At 42.8% G+C, this 20,216-nt stretch overlaps 1 protein-coding gene across 6 annotated transcripts in view; it reads left to right on the forward strand.

Moving 5' to 3' along the window:
• Nucleotides 1-20,216, forward strand: part of CHD6 (chromodomain helicase DNA binding protein 6) — a 191,599-nt gene that overhangs the window by 141,385 nt on the left and 29,998 nt on the right. For all 6 annotated transcript variants that reach the window (XM_048222088.2, XM_026503520.4, XM_048222089.2 and 3 more), the window contains exons 24-27: nt 2,499-2,588; nt 4,754-4,857; nt 10,083-10,212; nt 11,992-12,052. In XM_048222088.2, the coding sequence (XP_048078045.1) occupies nt 2,499-2,588; nt 4,754-4,857; nt 10,083-10,212; nt 11,992-12,052 (385 nt within the window). The remainder of the gene's footprint in view (nt 1-2,498; nt 2,589-4,753; nt 4,858-10,082; nt 10,213-11,991; nt 12,053-20,216) is intronic.

Raw genomic sequence — 20,216 nt, forward strand, 5'->3', positions numbered from 1 at the left:
ATGGGAGCTTACCATTTCTCAGCAAGGCTCATTTAATTACCAGATGATTCTAATTAATCGTCCTTCTGTATATTGAATCTAAAAATTTGCTTCCTTGAAACTTCCACCCATTGATCTTGGGTCCTGGTTCTGCCCTGAGGCACATGGAGAACAGGCAGACTTTTTCAGCAAAACTGGACTGTGAGCTTTTAGAATTGTAGGCTCTGTTAGCAAATGTGTTGCCTTTCCAATATCAGATAACAGTTAAGGCAGGCTGAGAGGTCAGGACTGCCTGGATTTAAATCCCAGCCCTCTTACCTGTCAGCAGGTGCGTTACTTAACCTCTTTCATCTAGAAAATGAAGATGGTAACAGTCCCATCTCTTAGCGCTGCCGTTTGGATTAAGGGAGCTAACACGCTGCCAGTAATAAGCGCTCGAAGCATTGTTCAGCGGTAGTGGTAGTATAGTATTCAGGGACAGGATTGTCATCAAAAGAATTTTAAAAAGTTTAAAAAAAACAACTGCTTCAGATCCAAGCTGTAAGTCAGGAGAGTGGTCATCCATTGAGGGCGGGAGTAGTGACTGGAAGGGGACCCAGGGAGCCTTCTGCTGACATGTTCTGCTTCCTGATCAGGCTCCTGGATTCGCAGGTGTGTTCAGTTGGTGGAAATTCATCAAGCTGTACATTTATCTAAAGTGCACTTTCTGGAAATATAGTTCATGTCAACAAAGTGTTGTGAAGTTTTTGTTTTTTTCAAGAAAGAGATAAAGGAAAGAGCAATGATGCCACCCAAATATTAATGGGTTTTGTTTGGCTAAAGTACGGGTATTAAAGACCTACTCCAGTTCTCCTTCTCTTTAAGTCCTCTGGGATTATCCTCTCATTCAAGGAGGGTTGCCCATCTATCCTCTGAATTGATTTGCTTCTCATTTGGAGAAAAGTGAACACTATTCACTTTAAATTCTGTTCTCTAGTGCTATAGATATTACCAAGTATCAACACGTCTCTGTTTAGAGAAATAGAGACAGCTCTTTCATTTTTAGGAGAGCCTTCCTCCATTTGGGCTAGACCTCACCAGGCAGGAATTGCATACCGAAGGCGGCCTCGTTCCAGTTCTTACTGAGGAGGCCAGCAGCTACTGTCAGCCAGGTAGAAGGTACAGTGACCATTGTAAATTCTTAGAGTTCTTATTGTCTGAGCTTTAAAAAAAATAAATCTCAAAATTATTCGAGTTGATTGACAGATGAGGTAAGGAATGGCATACCAGAAAAATAAGTGTGTTTTTTCCATTCTGAAAATTCTAACTTTGTGTGTTGCCACCTACTACTCAAGCCCACAGTAGCGTTTTATGTGTTTTTAAAAAATTGTCAAAAATAGCCTCCCCACCTCCAATTCCCATTTCCCCCTCCGGAGGCGACCACTGCTAACCTGGTTGTGCCAGAGATATTCTGGGCATGGACCAGCTTAGGTGAATATACAGCCTCCTTTTATCGTCCCTAAAATAACATACACTTTACATACTATTTGTGCTCTGTACTCTCTTTATCTCTCTTTTTAAAATAACTTACATGGAGGTCAGTTCCTGTGTATGTAAATGGGCCTTTATTTTTAATAGCTGGCCTTTACTCTTGCCTGGTTTTGAGCAAGTTACAAGTCCTCTTCGAAGCCTCTTTGCGGCTCTGCTGCGAATATGAAGCATCTCCGTGACCGTGGTCGACTTCTCTGTGCCTACCCTTACCCTGTTTCTGTGCACATTGAGCCTTCCCCATGCTCAGACACCGCCCCCCCCCCCCCCGCCCGTCCTCTTCTGTACTGTAATTCTTTCCTGGTTGGGTTCATTCCACAATGAGATGCTGTAGGCTCCTCAAGAACAGGGCTAAATAGCTTACTTTCATCATGTGCCTCACAGTCCCCAGCGCGGTGCAGGGCACCCAGTAGTTGCTCAACAAATACTTGCTTAACTGCCTTGTCTAGAACATGCTCGGTGCCTGTCCTTGGAGCTTAAGTGTGCCCCATGCAGAAGCCAGGGAACTGGGCCCCTCAGGAGAGAAGACGTGATTATATCCTGGCAGTACTGCCATGAGGAAGACTCATGAATACCCATTTTAACTGTGTGCAAGTGAAACAGAAAACAGCAGCATTCAACATGACCTTCAGTCAATCAGTAAACTGGTAACCAGCCTCTTGGAGGGCAGCGCTGGCCTAGAGGTCACTGTGGGAGGGTTGAGTACTCCTTTATAGACCAGGAGGAACGGTTTTTCTGCTGCTGCCCAGGGCTAACAGGGTGACCTAAGAGATGATGGTGAGATACATTTTTCCGTGTAAAGTGGGGGTAATCACAGTAGCATCTGTCATCAGTGCCTTGGGTTTTGTTTGTCTAGTGCTTTCTCATATATCACTTCATGTCACTCATAACGTGGGAACGCCCGAAATTTCCCTGTGTCCACGTGGGGGAGCGCAGCTTGCGGACAGCTCATGGTTCTGATACCTTCGGGTCAATGTGTTCACCTTTCACAGGGTACTTTTGAGAGTCCGGATGCTGTACTACCTAAAAGCTGAAATACTGGGAGAGGCAGCTGAGAAAGCGTTCGAAGGAACCCCTGCCAGGTAAACCAAGTCAGCTATCGCTCTCAGAGCTCTCAGTGCAAGAGAGCTGCCGCACAGTGCCGACGCGTGGAGACGGACGAAGCTGCCTGTGCGCCTGGAGGCCCGTGTTGGCACCCAGCCCGGGGTCAGTTAGCTCCACGGTAGAGCAGGCATGTCCACTGCACGTGAAGTGAAGGAGAAACCCGTTTCTCCGCAGCACAGCTTCTGGTGAGGTTTTGAGTTAGTTTGCTTTTCCTAATGGTGTTAACGTTGGTTTGAACAGTCATTTCTCTGCCTTAGCTAGTCGTTGTGGGATGAGTATTCCCACTCTGATACGTTTAGTCCGACGGGTGTGCAATGAGCGTTTGGCTCAGAATCCCACTCTTGGCCACAGTGCTTTTCCACATGTGAGCAGTTCTCTGTATTTGCTAATCACACTAACAATACTTGGTGCCCTGTTTGATTGTTTGCACCTTAGTTTTGTAAATTAGTGTTTCCAAAGCTGTAGAATCCTGTGGGAATCTCCTAAGATTTCAGAGAATGAGGCCGCCATGCTCCCAGCCATCACTTAATGAAGTCAGACAGCCCCCTTCGCCTTCCCCAGATACGCTGTTTGCGCTAGTCCTCTACAATGCCTGTCATTCCCAGAGAAAACCAGAAGGAGTGGTATTTCAGCTTTGCTTTGAGATTACCTGTGGCCATGGTTTCTTCTTCCTCTTTCTTTCCATTGGGCAATGCTAATAGCTTTCATGGTCACGGGGGTGGGGGGACACTAAAGAAGGAGAGGGGTAAAGGACATTGACCATCCTACCTGTGGGGCAGTTTGTAATCAGGAGCAACCGTTCCAATGACTTATTACTTGATAACGTTTTCTGTGGTTACTGTAGTCATTTCTAATGGGTATAGGGAGGTTGAGTGCTTTGGTAAAGAAGTCAGTTTATGAATCTTAGAAGTGCAGCAGAATTCAACCTGATCTGGCAGAAGTCATCTACCTGAACTTTCTCATCCCACTGTGCCTTTTTAGAACATGTAGATGGAAAGAGCTAGATAGAACACACAGAGTCCATTACCCACGCCTTTCCCTCCTTTCCTCTGCTCTCCTCAATCGTGGCTGTCACTGGCCCTTATTGTGCCATGAGGAATGAATAGCAGTTCATCCCAGAAAAGTCATTTAGCTCAGGGCACCACGCTGGCAGAGCAGTGGGCCCTACAATGGAGTCAGATGCTGAGCACTGCCTGGAAAGGTAGGGCCGTGGACCACCATTCCCCCAGAGGGAGCTGGGCCCGGGGAGGGGCAGTTAGCCGTGTGTCACACGAAGAAGAGCCTGATGGAAGAAGAAACTTCAGATGCTATAGAGGAGCCATCCCAGACTACTGGGAGGTGGGAGAGAGCAGCCATCAGGTGGATTTTTCTCCCCCAGACCCAAAGTCTTAAGGCGTAAGGACTGTGCTCAAATGAAGACAGTGAGCTAGGGGTCCATGTGAACTTTCAGAACATGGACAACAGTAAGGGGCTGATGGTACAGGCCTGCTAGTCCTATATGCCTTCTCCTTAGGGCAAGTTATGTTCATCCCTTTGGCCAGGAGCAGTGCAGTTGATCAGTTTTGACCCAGCAGACCGCTGCCAGGAGGTGCCACCTTCTGTGGGACCTGTCCTCTGAAAGGCTGTCTTCATATCCCAGCATGTACCAGTGCTGACTGTCCTGTTCTCAAACAGTGCTTGAGATCTTTACATGTTGAACCAAGATGATTCGGGGACTTTTCAGCATTTGATTATGTATGAATTTGACCATGGGGAGGATGTTCTACCTTCAGCTGACCAGTATATTGTTGGCTTTTTGCTGTGGTTCTCAACTGAAGATGGGTATCTCCATCTTACATGTGGATCCCAAGGCCCCACTCTAGACCCACTGATGCATTCTCCAAGAGGTGCTTCAGGATTCTGTGTCAGTCAGTCAAAGGTGAAGCCTGGAAATCAAGTACATATGTGGAAATAGCTCACTGGAGAAGCGTGATGGAAAGTCCTGGTTAGGAAACCTTGGCCCACAGCCTTCTAAGTCCTTAGAACTTCAGCCTCTTAGCATGCGACTAGGGATGTGGCTTAATACCAGGGTTCAGCCAGTAGTTCTTGCATTGTTTTCTGTCTGCGTTGAAGGAACTCTGAGTCCACGCCCTTCCTTCCACAGGGAACTAGAAGTGCCTCTGCCTGACATTGACTACGTGGAGATCCCAGTGGATTGGTGGGACGCTGACGCCGATAAGTCCCTTCTGATAGGCGTGTTCAAACATGGTGTGTATTTCAGTGAACACTCTCCCTTTCCTGAGAAACCTCACAACTTGCTGCACATCTCTGGTAGAAAGTAGCCTCACTTCTGTCCTCTCAGATGAATGTGTGAGTCATGAAAATACGGTGAATGTTCATAATACTGGTGAGGAGCTTCACAAGGGCTGCTGTGGTTACAAAGAGTCTGCCCGCACTGTCAGACCTTGGGCTGCCTCACTCTTCTTCACTCTTAGAGTCCCAGCATCTGGCCTGGTTCCTGGCACACAATAGGCACGTAGCATTTCTTGAGTGAAGGAATAAATAAATGGGGAAAATGTTAGGTTTTAGTGTTTCATATATATGTGGGATTCGAAGATCATTCTAGATAATCAACATGTTCCTAGTATGTATCTTTTTGCCCCATTGGTATAGAAATTTAAGAATACGAGATGCTATGAACATCTTTTTAAAAATGTGGTAACCAGCAGTCCAGGGGACTGAGAGAGGTTTGGAATAGCTTGGAAAAACTGAAATAAGTACCCCCTTTCTTCACTTCTGGCACTGTCCTAAGCACCTGCCCTTGCCCTCAGCCAGCGGTCAAGGTGAATGACGAAAGCACCACATGATAGTCACTGTAATGTGCCTGGTAGATACTCTCCCTGCTCGGTGAATTAACCAAAATCTTAGACTGGAGAGCAGGATTCAAAGTGGAAAGAGTTGGTCATACCTGACTTTCATTGTCAGCTCTGCCACTTACTAAATTTAAGACCTTGAACAAATCATAAATTTCTCTGACCAGGTTCCTTACCTGTACCGTGGGGATAGTATCGAAACAGCCTACCGGGAGGATTGTTTGAAGATTCAATGAGACCATGTATGTGGGCTTCCTAGGGCAGGGCTAGGCAGCAGATAGAAGTGTGGGAAATGTTTAGTGCTGTTCTGCTGTTACTTACTGCCCTCCCTTTGGAAAGTTAACTTTCTCAGATATGCCTGCTCAGTAGAATTCAACATTTGGAGGCCAACCAATCATGTTTACTTAAAAACTATGCCTGTACTCATTTTAATGAGGAATCCCCTCAATACTTGGATTCTGGTGTTACAGTGGGAGGTCCAGTGCTGCCCAGAGCCCTTTGTCAAACCACTGGGGTTAGGATGAGCAGTGCTGTCCATTAGAACTACCTGTGATGATGGAAGAAATGTCCTATCTCTGCACTGTCCACTGTGGAATCCACCAGCCACATGTGACTATTGAATACTTGAGATATGATTGGTACATCCGAGCAACTCTAATTTTATGTCATTTTCATTATTTGAAATTTAAATAACCATATGTGGTTCCTCTTTTGGGCAGTGCAGGGCTGGAACTCAGCTCTGAAGTGAGAAGAAACACATGACCTCTCTTGTAAGCACAAGGAACCACAGTGCAGCTAAAACTTGATTTAATCTAATTTGGGAAAGAATCCAAAGACAAGTTGCTAGAAGTAGCCAACTTCAGAGCATCTGAACTTGGTGTGCAAAAAAGTCTATTGACCCTGTGTCTCATTTCAGTGGTAGTTTTAAGGCACATGGCCACATCCTTGGAGGAAAGAATGTGATGTGGAAAGGGGACACAACGTGAAGTCCCAACAGTATGGCAGACAATCTACATGCTTCCCCTCTGTCCCTCCTCCGACCAGCGCACACACACCGCAAACATACAGAAAGTCTGGGTGGGTTAGGACAATAATGTGAAACGACCTAGCTGCACATGAAGCAAATAAAGGAAAATCCCCGAGTGAAGAGGTCAGTTAAAGCCAGAGGTGAAAGCTCACTGATAGGGGAGCAAACCAGAGGAACTGCGTTTTTAATGCGCACACAGAAAAAGGAAACAAGCCCCTCCAGGAAAGGAGGGCAAGAAAAGGCTCTTTGGCTGCCCAGGGAAGCTAGATGGAAGAACATACCCCTGAGAGACAGATGGAGACATGAAAGAAAAGATGAGGTGGAAGAGAGAAGGCGGTTGCCATGTAAGGAGTAAAGCAGGATGTGCCAGGCAAATACTAACAACCAGAAACAAAACACATAAGACCTGGTATGGCAAAGTCCTACAAAAGGTCTTTAAGGCAAGAAGGATAGTTTGGGATAAAGAGGGTCTTTATACAATGATGATGGGTGTAATTCATCAGGAAGATGTGGCTGTGTGGCCTCAGAATATGTCAGAGGACAGGACTCTAAGGGAGCTGAGGACCCTTTCTCTCCTAGGAAAGGCAAATTAACACTGGCACCATACCTACTAGCTTTTTCATCCCTGAGCAAGGTTTAGGGTAATGGCATTAAGCAGTTGATCTCTCTTAGTCTTATATTAGGAATGTTCAAGGGTCAGCCAGATGGTGTCTAAGATCACTTCTGTATCTAAAACTCCCCTGCTGTACAAAGCAGTTCGGGAGGGTATAATTTAATCATTCCTACGTGTTTTCCTGAGTCCCGTGAAGTCTTAAGATGACGCAACACCTTCTATTCAGATTCCCCCAAATTGCCAGCTGAGGTGAACTCAGTAGTCAGTCAGAGTCAGGGCTAAGGGCATGTGCATGATGCCTGAAGTGGCTGATTGTGGCATGTGATGACTTCAGACACACTGTAAAGTGCAGCCAGTGCTAGGGAACTGGACCTAAACCACACACGTACACCCACCCAGCTCACTCTTGCACAGAACCAGCCCTGTTTAATTGGGTGTTAACATTGGATCTACCCAGACTGCATTGGACAGACGCCTGTGGCTGGCTTCATGGACTCATCCTCTTTGGAGTCTTCCAGAATCCAGATCAGATCCTCCCCTGACTGGATGCTGCCCGTCAGACATTCCATGAGGGTCGGCTTAGACCCATCCTCATTTAGGTGACACACCTGACCACCCCTGTGTAACTTAGCACACACAACAGGTCTTATTACCAGGTGACGGTCAAGCTCCCAGATACCCAGCAACTGGTAGAGATACGACATTTCAGAAAGCCAAGCTATCTGCTATTTACTTTTCAGTAACTTGTGTCAGGAAGCCCTCTGCCTCACCCCCTCCATCCCGTGGAGGCCTAAGTATGAGCTGTGACGCTGCCACCACTTTCTTTGTGAAGAAACACGGCCATCCATTGTGTGAAGTTCTCTGGCTCCTGCAGGCCACCCCACACATAGGCTGCTAGAGTCCTGCTTAGATCAGAAGGGTAGACCCATGTTCTGTCTCCGAGCTGACCCATGGGAGAATTGCCTGCACCTTTGGTTGTTGGCAGAAAGAAGGGCCCTGTAGCAAACCTATTCTGAATGATGCTCTCAATAGCTGTCTGTTGCATTGACTGACTACGGCCCTCTAAGGCAGCCTGGACTTAATGCAATTTTTATTAAGATATGAAGTTTAGTATTTTTGTTGACATTCTTAGAAAGGAGCTTCTGGACTGAAGAGGCAAGCAGTCCATGCCCCTCAAAGCCTGTAATCTACTATGTATTTACTGGCATTGCTCTTAGAGCGCCTATAACTCTCAGGGCAATTGTTGGGGTTTTCTAGGGGACTGAGTCAGTCACTCTTCCTTGCCTCCAGGTTCACAGCTCAGTGAGAACTAGGAATGCAGAATCTGTCTAGACTTCAGACCGACATGAGACGAGAAAGTCTGCAGAGTAGAAGCATAGCCATGTAGTAGGCTGCCAGTAGAAACCGGCCCGCTTCATGCCGTTGTCAAGCACAGAGCACCTGAGGGCAGGACACGTGGACAGTGAGCCTCTCAGGAGTAAAGGGCTGTGGAGAAAGCTTTGAGCCTCTCACCTATCAGATGAAGCACCCCTCTTTTCCTGGGGAGCAGCAGGTGGAAATACCAGGAATTTTCTTAAGGCAGCAGGAACATTGAGGATGTTTCTGTTTTGCCGTGAACTATGGTAGAACACGGAGAGGGCAAAAATGGCTCTTTCTACAATGATTATTGGAAGAGAATCTGGGCAAAACTGACTCATCTGATGTTTTGTTGTGCATGTATGGTGTTAGGCCCCACACTAGATGCCGAACGTGTAATGATGAGGAAAAACAGGCCCAGATTCTTTTCCTAAGGAGCTCACCCTCTCATGAAAGAGACACAATGATCAAATAATCGCCCCGAGGAATGGCAAATAAAGAAGAACATAAGGCCTCACAGTTTCTCCTGCCATATGCCTCCTGCGGGCAGCACCTGTCATTGAGATGGCAGAAGAGTCACTTTGGATTAGAAGGTAAAGTTCCTGCAGCTCCTCAGAGAGAGTACCAAGTGCTGCCTGCAGGGTGGAGGACAGAACTACATCCACAGTGACGACAGAACAGAGACCCAGCAAAATCAAATCACGCCTCTTATTAGCACCCACGCTGGTTCTCCGTCACCTGTGATGGGCCCTCTCTCTACATACTGCAGAGCTGGAAATGGACCTTGTTTCCTGGGAGCAACGTGGAAAGGGTGTTGACCATCTTGAAATGGTTTCCCCCAAGATAGTTTGCTGTGACAGGAGATTCGGAACTTTTCTGTGAACAAATCCTGTCTCGTTATCAAATTGCATTCGATTCAAAAAAAAAACAAAACAAACAAATTCTCATGCCTGGGATTATCAAAGTAAAAGTGATGTTATTTCATTGTTTTGGCTCCCTTTCAAGGGTCTCTTCTGAGTCAAACATGCTCATTCTCTGTGTGACTTTGGGGATGTGGTGAAGGGTAATTCCAAAGCCCTGGCCGGTGGATTACGGTTTCATACCAAGTTGGTGAATATGGAGGCAATAAATTGTTTTTAATCTGATTAACAAGCATAGTAGTCCTCCTTGTATTTTATCCCCTGCATCCATCACTTGGCTCAGTTTCTGTGTCTAAGACATGGGATAAAATTGGACTATCAGAAAACTAGACCCATTCAGGAGGTAACAAGGTGTCCAGAGTTGGGTGTTGAGAGGAAGAAGTTGCAAAAACAACTTGCCTGATTCCCTTTGCTGTCCAAAAGAAGTAAACAAGTGAGCATTGTATCTGTACCTTGTGTCTCTTTGCGGACACAGAATATTTATGTCAGCTTCCATTTGTGGTCAAACGCTTACTCTTAGGTATCTACTTTAGCTCAAGGATCTTCCTCTGATAGGACATCTTGTAGGATTCAACTAATCTTAAATAGTGTTTTTGATTGTTTTATTTTTCACTTAATAAGGGGAACAAAATGATTGTTCAGGGCCTAGGGTAGATTTGTGAGTTCTGACATGACTTCTGACATTTCTCATTACCCCTGATCAGGGTATGAGAGGTACAATGCCATGCGAGCAGACCCAGCTCTTTGCTTCCTGGAGAAAGTCGGGATGCCAGATGAGAAGTCCCTTTCTGCGGAACAGGGTGTTACGGATGGGACCTCAGACATTCCTGAAAGGTGAGCTGTCTGTGATTGACGTGTTACACTGAGAATCTCTGACCCCCTCCATGTATATCCAGCATTCCCACAGTCTCTTCCTCACAGCCCAGCATCTCCCTTAAGTCTGGCCATGCTGGAACCACTTTCCAGAATTGCTGCATTAGTTATATCCTGTTACGCCTCAGGCCTTTTCTTTGACTTCTAAGCACTTTGAACTAGTTCCTCTTCTTCATGGGTTCTCCTTTTTTTTTTTCTTTTTTTAATAATTTTTTATTATGTTATGTTAGTCACCATACTTCATGGGTTCTTCAAGTTGCCCACCATCCTATCCTACTCATCTCTTGTCTGGTCAGAGGATTCTTGAGGAAGAATTCAAACCTCTCATACCTGGCGGAAAGCTAAGAGGCCCTGCAAGGACAGGCTTTGTGACTTGAAATTCCTCAGAGGAAATTCAGGCATTATTTAAGAGTGCGTTGTCCATGAGTAAGGTGAATTTAGGGGCCACTGCTTAATGGCTGTGGCATCTAGGCCTTGTGTATGGGTTGTGTGCAAAAAAGTATGGAAGCATCTCGTTCGGCTGAGTTTTACTTACTGTTGGCATAACCCCCAAATGTGTAAATTCATTGGAAAGCTAAATAAGTGGCCAGAAACTGTGGTGCACCAAATACACACACACACACACACACACACATATATATATATTTTTTTTTAAGAAAACATTATATGTATCTCTTAGCTTGTGTTTGGTAAGCTTTGAACTGATCTTCTCCCCAAAAGTTGCAGATACTGCTTTGCATTGCCTCGGGCTGTGGCCAGGCACAGCCAGGAGGGCCTGCACTGCCAGGAGCTCCTAATCACCTGCTAAGGCCAAGAAAAGGGTGAAGAATTTTCCATCTGTCCTTAACCTGTGATGAACACTTTAGCTACCATAACATTCTCTGCTCTGAAGAGAAATTTCCTCTGTGCAGATAATAAAGACTCATTTGGAGAGACATTAACAGAAGCCCAAGTGAGTGGTGATGCTAATGGTAGATGTGAGGGGAAACGCTCCGTGGGTGAGGTACCTGAACATGGCAGAAAGCTTACATTTTTGTCGGGTGTCTGTTCTTTCTGCGGTTAAGCAGTGAGAGGTAGTTCAGGTAGGAGGGATTCTACTGCCTCCAGGACCTGAGCGGCCTCGATAGGAATAGTTGAGACAGGAACACTTCAAAGTCATCGTAAGACAAATCATGAAAAAGATCGGCATCAGCAGTAGTTAAGCTCACAAGACAAGACTTGAGGCAGCTAAGCTCGAGGTAGGTGTCTGCTGGTAAAGAGGGCAAAATGTCCTTCTTCCTAGCAGTAGCAGCCCCGCTCCCTCCTGAGGAAGTGACTGCCACCAAATAAGGGATTCTGCCTGAAGCTTCACCCCACTGTTGGGGAGCTGAGTTGGGGATGCCTCGGGACTCACTAGATTTGCACAGGCCTCAGTCTCTGGGGTCTGTTCTTTTATTAAAGGTGCATGTTCATGTAACTCTCAGTGGGCAGTAATGACCCTGTTTGTGACAGTATCACTGTTGGACAGCTGGCCTCTGAACTCGTCTGGGTACATTGTCTCATGCTGGAGTCTCAATTGAGTGGATGTCCTTGCCCGTAGAAGTTATGACAGTGGTAAAAACCAAGATTTTGAGGCCTGCGGGCAAAGGGATCCCCTAACTTTCCTTTCAGTCGGCGATTTAGGGGGTTTTCTTGCAAGCATGCTGGTTGCAGAATAGCTCCTAGGTGGTGCATGATGCTTTTTATTTTACTTTTATTCAGAGGCAACATGGATAAAGAAGACAGCACTGAAGACAAGTTAGATGGCCTGCAGAAGCAAACGGTGAGTCACATGGGCTGTGTTGGTAGTCCACACAACCCTCAGTGTCGAGAAGCATCCCCATCTTGGCAGTGGGCTTGGGGCGCTTGATTGCAGTGCTGAAATTGCATTGCATTTTGCCCAGCGTTTTAGCTTAAAAATTATCAACCTAAACACTGCCTTGCACTTTTATTCTAGTGAGAGTTTCGATTTTGATACAACTGTAGATTTTAGATGCATCATAAGATACAATACAGAGTGACCCCGTGTACCTTTTATCCAGTCTCCCCCCATGGGAACATCTTGCAAAACTGTAGTACAGTATCACAACCAGGGTGCTGACGCTGTTAGAGTCAAGATGCAGGACATTTCTGTGCCCACAGAGATCCATCGTGTTGCCCTTTATAGCCACATCCCCTTCCCTCCTGCCTTCACCTCCTTTGTATTGGTGGTGACCACTAACCTGTTCTCCATTTCTATAATTTGTTATTTTACGATTATTTCTTAAGATACGTACTAAGAATTTAAGAACATATGTTATTAATGGAATCATAACAGTAAGGGGCCCTTGGGGATTAGCTTTTGTCGCTCTGTGTAATTCCCTGGAGACTGCTGCAGGTTGTTTTCTGTAACAGTAATGCCGTCTTACATTGCTGTGTCGCAGTCCTTGGTGTGGATGTCCAGGTTTGCTTTACCATTCACCCACGTGCAGGATATGTGCATTGTCTTCAGTTTTTGACTATTACAAATACCTCTATAAACGTTTGCTTACAGATTTCACGTGACCATACATTCCCATTTCTGTGGGATAAATGTCCTTAAGTACAGTTGCTGGGTGATACGGTTACTACATGTTTAGTTTTGGGTTTTCTTTAAACTGCCAAGCTGTTTCCAGCGTGGCCATACCCCTTCACATCGCCCCAGCCCCGTAGGAGCGGTTCACTTTCTCCTTATGTTTTGTTAGCTTTTGGTGTCGTCACCGTTGTGATTGAGCCACTCTGATAAGTGTATAGTGATAATCTAGTTGTAGTTTTAATTTAATTTCCCTAATAGCTAATGATGTTTGACATCTTTTTGTAGGTTTAATTGCCATCTGTAAGCCTCTTCAGTGAAATGTTTCTTCATGTCTTTAGCCCATTTTCTATTTGCATTGTTTGTTTCTTTGTTTTCCTGTTGGTATTTGAGAGTCCTTCATATATTCCAGATACCAGTCTTTTGTCAGATATGTGGTTGGCAAGTATTTTCTCCCACCTGTAGTTTGTCTTTTTATCCTATTCACATTGTCTGTCGCAGAATAACAGTTTTTAATTTTGAGGAAGTCCAGCTTACCAATTTTTCCTTTTTATGGATCATGCTTTTGGTTTTAAGTGTAGGAATTCTGCCTATCTGTGGATCTCTGAGGTTTTCTTCTATGTTTTCTATTAAAAGTTCTTTAGTTTAATATGTAAGTCTGTGGTCCATGTTAAGTTAGTTTTCATATAAATGGAGAGAATTAGATTCAGGTCCTTTTTTTAACCTGTTGCTGTAGAACCATTTGTTATGAGGAGCTGTTTTTTCTACATTGCATTGCTTTTCACCTTTGTCAGAGTATCAGTGGAGCATATTCGTGGGGATGTTTCTGGGTTCTCGATTCTGTTCCATTCTTCTATTTGTCTGCTCCTCTGCCAGTTAGCATGTAGTATCGATTATTGTAGCTATTTCATAAATCTTAACATTGGATAGACTGAATCTGCCCACTTCTTTTTTTTTTTTAAGATATAAATACTTAACATTTTATTTTTTCATTTAAATTCATGTAGCCAAAGTATAGTACATCAATAGCTTTTGATATAATGTTCAATGATTCATTCGTTGAGTGTATCACCCAGTGCTCCTCACATCACCTGCCCTCTTTAATCTTAGAGAAAATGTACACTTCCATTTCCTTAGACTTTGGGTAGTTGGGCATTTCACAATAGCATTTGTTGTTTTGTGCTCTTCTGAAGGCAGTGCAGGGAAAGCAGCAGCAGTATTTAATGTGATCTGCGTTTGTCCCTGCAAACTTCTAGGAAGACCACCTCAGAGAGACTCACCCAGCCTCCTCCTGTAAGATGCTGCAGTCATCTGGAGGTTGAAAGAATTAAAGCAGCTTCAAAAACACTTCATTGTACCAGGAAATAGGATCTCTGAATCCTCATTCTATAGTTCATATCCTAAATGCTGTTTGAAACCAGTGTTTCATTAAGAGCACCATGATAAGTAGTTTATTCAGATTAAGCTTCTGAATTATTTTCATTCACATTCATAGGAAGAGCAAGGTAAAACTTGAACTCAATTTTTAAGAATCCATTTCTGTACCATGCAGTTTTATTCACCCTGTTATGGAGATGTTGAGCTCGTGATGCAACAACACAAATGTCTTTTTACCTGCTGCTTGAAAATGATGCATTGCTCTCACTTTTCACACAAAAATGTGAAGTGTACTTTTCCTTGTCATTTTTGAAATCTCACGCTATGGAGTTTTTTAGCTTATTTGTTTGGCTGGTTGTTTTACATGCTTATTTTTTCAAGTTCAGATTTAGATCTAATGAGGCTGGACTCAACAGCCAGATTTCTTTCCTAGATATTCAAATGTCAGAAGATATGGTGACCTTTATTTGACTCTTTTGGTGGACACTGAATTAGAAACAGGGAATGGAGAGTAGCTATTTTGCTGGGGTTTTAATTAGCTAACATAATATAATAAAAAAATATTAAAAAAATAAATTAGATGGCATTTAATTATTAAGACAAGTAGGCAACTAATGTGCTGCTAATGAATCTGCCCACTTCTTTTTTGGAATTGTTTTATTGCTGGGAATTGCATTAAATCCATGTGTCATTTTGAGAATTGACCTCTACTATATTGAGTCTTACGACGTATCTCTCCACTGATTTTGATCTCTGATTTCTTTCATCACTATTTTATAGTTTTTCAGAGAACAATTTCTGTACATGTTTGTGGATTTACATCTAAGTATTTCGTTTCCTTTGGTGTGATTGTGAATGGGATATTTATGTTTTTCTGGTATCCTACAAACTTGATCAACACAATTTCAATTTAAGGTGTTTTGGAATTTTCTGCATCAACAATCCTGTCATCTGCGAATGGGGGTGGTGTTAGTTCTTCTTTCCTGATCTGTATACCTTGTATTTCTCTTTCTTGCTATATTGCACTGTCTGGAACTGCCAGGACTGTGTTGAATGAATGCTGAGAGCAGACATTTTTGCCTTGTTCCTCATATTAGGAGGAAGACATTCAGTCTTTCATCATTAAGTACAATGCTAGGTCTAGGTTTTTGGAGGTGGTCTTTATCAAATATGAGGCATTCCCCTGTATCCCTAGTTTTCTGAAAATTTTTATCATGAATAGATGTTGAGTTTTGTCAAATGCATTTTTTGTACCGATTAATATGATTGTGTGATTTTTCTTATTTAGCTATTAATATGGTAGATTACATTGATTGATTTTCAAATACTGAATCAGCTTTGCATCCCTGCATAAACTGGGATAAATGCCACTCAGTCATGGTGTATAATTCTTATTGTTAAATTCTATTTGCTAATATTTTGTTAAGGATTTTTGCATCTGTATTCATGAGGGATAGTGGTCTATAGTTGTCTTCCAATACTATCTTTGTCTGCTTTTGATATTAGGGCAATGTTAGCTTTATAAACGAATTGGATGTTTCCTTCAACTACTTTCTGATAGAGGTTGTCTGGAATTGGTATTAATTTTTTTTAACGTTTGTAGAATTCTCCCATGAAACCAGGCTAGAGATTCCTTTTTGAGAGAGTTTTAAAATTATGAATCCAACTCTATTTTATGTTGAGTAAATTGTGATAGTTTGTGTTTTTTAGGGAATTTGGCCTAGTTCATCCCAAGTTGTCAAATGTGTGTGTTGAGTTTTTCATTGTATTCTCTTATCCTTTTGAATTGTCGTTCAGTTCCCTGTTTCATTCCTGATACTGGTGATTTGTATCTTCTCTCTTTTTTTCTTCATCTATCTTACTAGAGATTAGTCTACTTTATCTTCTTAAATAATCAACTCTTTGTTTCAGCTCTTTGTCTTCTCTTTTAAACTTCATTGATTTCTGAGCATCTGGGTGGCTCAGTTGGTTGAGTATCTGCCTTCAGCTCGGGTCATGATCCCAGGGTCCTGGGATTAAGCCCTATGTCAGGCTCCCTGAGCTGGCTTTTCCCTCTTCCCCTGCCTCTCCTCCATGCTTGTGCTCTCTTGTGCTGTCTCTCAAATAAATAAATAAAATCTTGAAAAAATTAATAAATTTCATTGACTTCTACTCTTTATTATTCCCTTCCTTCTGCTTGCCCTGGTTTTATTTTCCTTTTCTTTTTCTAGATTTTTGGAGTGGAGCTTAAATTACCGTCTTAAGACTTTCCTGCTTGTTTCATGTATGCATTCAGTGCTATAAATTTCCCTTTCAGCATTATTTTAACTATATCCCACAAATTTTGCTATGTTGTATTTTCATTTTCATTCAATTTAATGTATTTTTAAAAAATTTCTCTTGAGACTTCCTCTTTGATCTGTGGATCATTAAACATGTATTATTTCGTTTCCAAGTGTTTGTGGAGATTTTCCTATTATCTTTCTGTTTTTTATTTCTAGTTTGATCCTATTGTGTTCAGAGTACAAAGTATTATTTCAGTTGTTTTAAATTTGTTAAGGTTTGTTTTATGGCCCAGGACATGGTCTGTCATGGTGTATGTTCCATGGGCACTTGAAAAACAATGTGTATTGTGCTGTTGTTGGGTGCAGTTATGCTGACATAATTGTGTAAATGTCAGTTAGATCATGTTAGTTGATAATGTTGTTGAGTTCTTCTGTATCCTTGCTGATTTTGTCTGGTTGTTTCATTAGTTGCTGAGAGAGGAGTATTGAAGTCTCCAATATAATTATCAATTTGTTTCTCCTTTCATTTGTATCAGTCTTTGCTTCACATATTTTGCAGCTCTGTTGTTTGGTGCATGCATATTTTGGTTTGTCTTCCTAGGTACATTGACTCTAATATCATTATGTAATGTCCATCTCTACCTCTGATAGTTGGCTGTGCTCTGAAGTGTACTTTATCTGACATAAATATAACTATTCCTGATTTCCTTTGATTAATGTTTGCATCTTACAACTTTTACTTTCAGCCTGCTTTTATTGTCACGCTTGAAGTGCGTTTCCTGTAGATAACATAGAGTGGGGTCATAACTTTTTAATGCATTATGCCAATCTCTGTCATTGAGTTGGTGTATTCAGCCCTTAATATTTAATGTAATTATTCAGACAGTAAGGCTTAAGTCCAATATTTTATTATTTTCTCCGATATTTGATTCTCTGTTTTCTTTTTTCTGCCTTTCTCTGGGTTACTTGAACACGTCTATGATTGCTCTTTTATTTATCTCTATTATCTATATTGGTTTTTTAACAGCTTTTTGATGGTTCTTCTAGATATTTTATTATATATACATAAAGTATCACACTCCACTAGTATGATCATTCACCAGTAGTGTAGGAACCTTACTACTAGTTTTGTCTCTTTACCCTCCCCCCATTTTTAATATAATGATCTTAAATATTTCTTCCACATACATTTAGAACCATATCAGATGATATCATAACTTTTGCTGCAACTGTCAGTATAATTTAGAAAATGGAAGAGGAGGGGCGCCTGGGTGGCACAGCGGTTAAGCGTCTGCCTTCGGCTCACGGCATGATCCCGGCGTTATGGGATCGAGCCCCACATCAGGCTCCTCCGCTAGGAGCCTGCTTCTTCCTCTCCCACTCCCCCTGCTTGTGTTCCCTCTCTCACTGGCTGTCTCTATCTCTGTCGAATAAATAGATGAAATCTTTTTTAAAAAAAAATGGAAGAGGAGAAGAAGAGTCTGTGGTATTTAGTTGTATTTTTTGTTTACTGGATTCCTCCTTCTTTATAGTGTTCCAACGTTTCTTCTTTCCATTTAGAGAAATTCCTTCAGCCATTCTTTTAGGGTATGTCTGGTTGACATTTCTCGTAGCTTTTCTTTGAGAATGTCTTAATATCCCCTTCATTGCAGAAGGATATTTGCACTGGGTATAGGATTCTGGGTTGACAGTTCTTTTCTTCCAGCTCTTGAAAAACGTTGTGGCACTTTCTTCTGGCCTCCATGGTTTCTGATGAGAAATTTGCTGTCATTCGGGTTGTTTTTCTCCTATAGGTAAGGCATCCATTTTTCCCTTCCTGCTTTCAGGATTTTTTTCTTTGTCTTTAGTTTTCAGAAGCGCAACCATGATTTTTGTGTGTGTGTGGATTTCTTTGATTTCATCCTGTTTGGGATTTTCTCTGCTTCTTGAATCTGTAGGTTTATGTCTTTTGCCAAATTTGGAGAGTTTTCAGCTCTTATTTCTTCACGCCCTTTCTTTCCCCCCTTCCCTCCTCCTCTGATGATATGAACATTAGAACTTTTGTTACAGGGGCGCCTGGGTGGCACAGTCAAGCATGTGCCTTCTGCTCAGGTCATGATCCCAGGGTCCTGGGATCGAGCCCTGCATTGGGCACCCTGCTCAGCTGGGGGTCTGCTTCTCCCTCCCTCTGTGTGCTTGCTTTCTCTCTCCCTTTCTCTCTCTCTCAAATAAATGAACAAATAAATCTTTTTAAAAAAAAACAAAACTTTTGTTACAGTCCCACAGGTCCCTGATGCTGTATTTATTTATTTTTAAATCTATTTTTCTGTTTTTCACATCAGGTACTTTCTATTTTTCTGTCTTTAAGTTCCCTGATTTTTTTCTTTTTCTCCTGCATTCTGCTGTTGAGACTGTCCATTGAGATTGAGTTGTTGTTTGTTTTGTTTTTTAGGATTCTTGTTGGTTATTGTATTTTTCAAATCTAACATTACTTTTTGGTTCTTCTTTGGATCTTTGTTTCTTTGCTGAGATTTTGGTTTTTTATTTGTGGCAAGCATTTTCAGAATTGTTCATTTGATGACTGCTTTAAATTCTTATGTCAGGGGTGCCTGGGTGGCTCAGTCGGTTAAGTGTCTGCCTTTGGCTCAGGTCTTGATCCCAGGGTTCTGGGATCGAGCCCCACATCGGGCTCCCTGCTTGGCAGGGAGCCTGCTTCTCCCTCTCCCTCTACCTGTGGCTCCCCCTGCTTGTGCTCTGTCAAATAAATAAATAAAATCTTTAAAAAATGAAAAAATAAATTCTTACATCAAATTCTAAGATTTGTGTCATCTCAGTGGTAGCATTTATTGTCCTTTTTTCATTCAGTTTGAGATCTTCCTGTTTCTTGGTATGATATGATAAGATTTTTCACTGAAATCTGGACATTTTGGTATTATAAGGCTCAGGATCTTATTTAAAACTTCTGTTTTAATTGACTCCTTCTGATGCTTCTCTTTCAGGGGAGTGGGGTGTGGGATGGGTACTACCTTGTTGCTACCAGGTAGGAGTAGACGTTCACATTCCCAGCCGGCCCCCAGTGAAACCTGGAGGGGGGATGTTTCTCATTATTGCTGGACAGGAGTGAAAGTTCAGCTCTGCCATGGTCTTTGCCAACATTGTGGGTGGGGATGAGGACCTCATTACTCCTTCTCAGAGATGAAAGTCCCAGCTCCCTACTTGGCTTTTTGACACCACCCCAGCGGGAGCATGGGGTGCCCTGTTACAGTCTGGTGAAGGTGGAAGTCACGATTCTCCGCTTGGCCTTTGGATGTGTTTGGCCATGGATGTGTTGAGCCAGTGTTTTGTGTTCTTGGGCTGGAGGATAGCAGGTATTGTCTTAACATTTTGTGTATTCCTAACCTGCTTTTGTTGGGGCTTTTTTTTTTTTTTTTGTCTGCACCCTTTGGCATTTCCAGGTAGTCAGCTTCTTTCCCTCCAAATCTAGGATATATAAGGTCAAAAAGAAAACCGTGGAACTCACCACTGTGTTATTCCTTGGGTCCCAAAGTCCCTAGTTGGTTTGCCTTCTCTCACCTTTCAGAGTTTTCTTGTTTGTTTCATGTATAATGTCCAGGGGTTTTCACAGTGCTTAGAGTAGGGAATAGGGAAATATGCACTTTCCCAGAAGCAAAAGTCTGCGCTGCATTTTACAAATGAGTTTCTGGGGCTTTGCATAAGCACACTGAAACCTTACCAGCGCCCCAGCACCATTTGACCACACATGTTCTCTGGCTTTG

The sequence above is a fragment of the Ursus arctos genome, unplaced genomic scaffold (assembly GCF_023065955.2).
Source record: "Ursus arctos isolate Adak ecotype North America unplaced genomic scaffold, UrsArc2.0 scaffold_16, whole genome shotgun sequence".
Lineage (NCBI taxonomy): Eukaryota > Metazoa > Chordata > Mammalia > Carnivora > Ursidae > Ursus > Ursus arctos.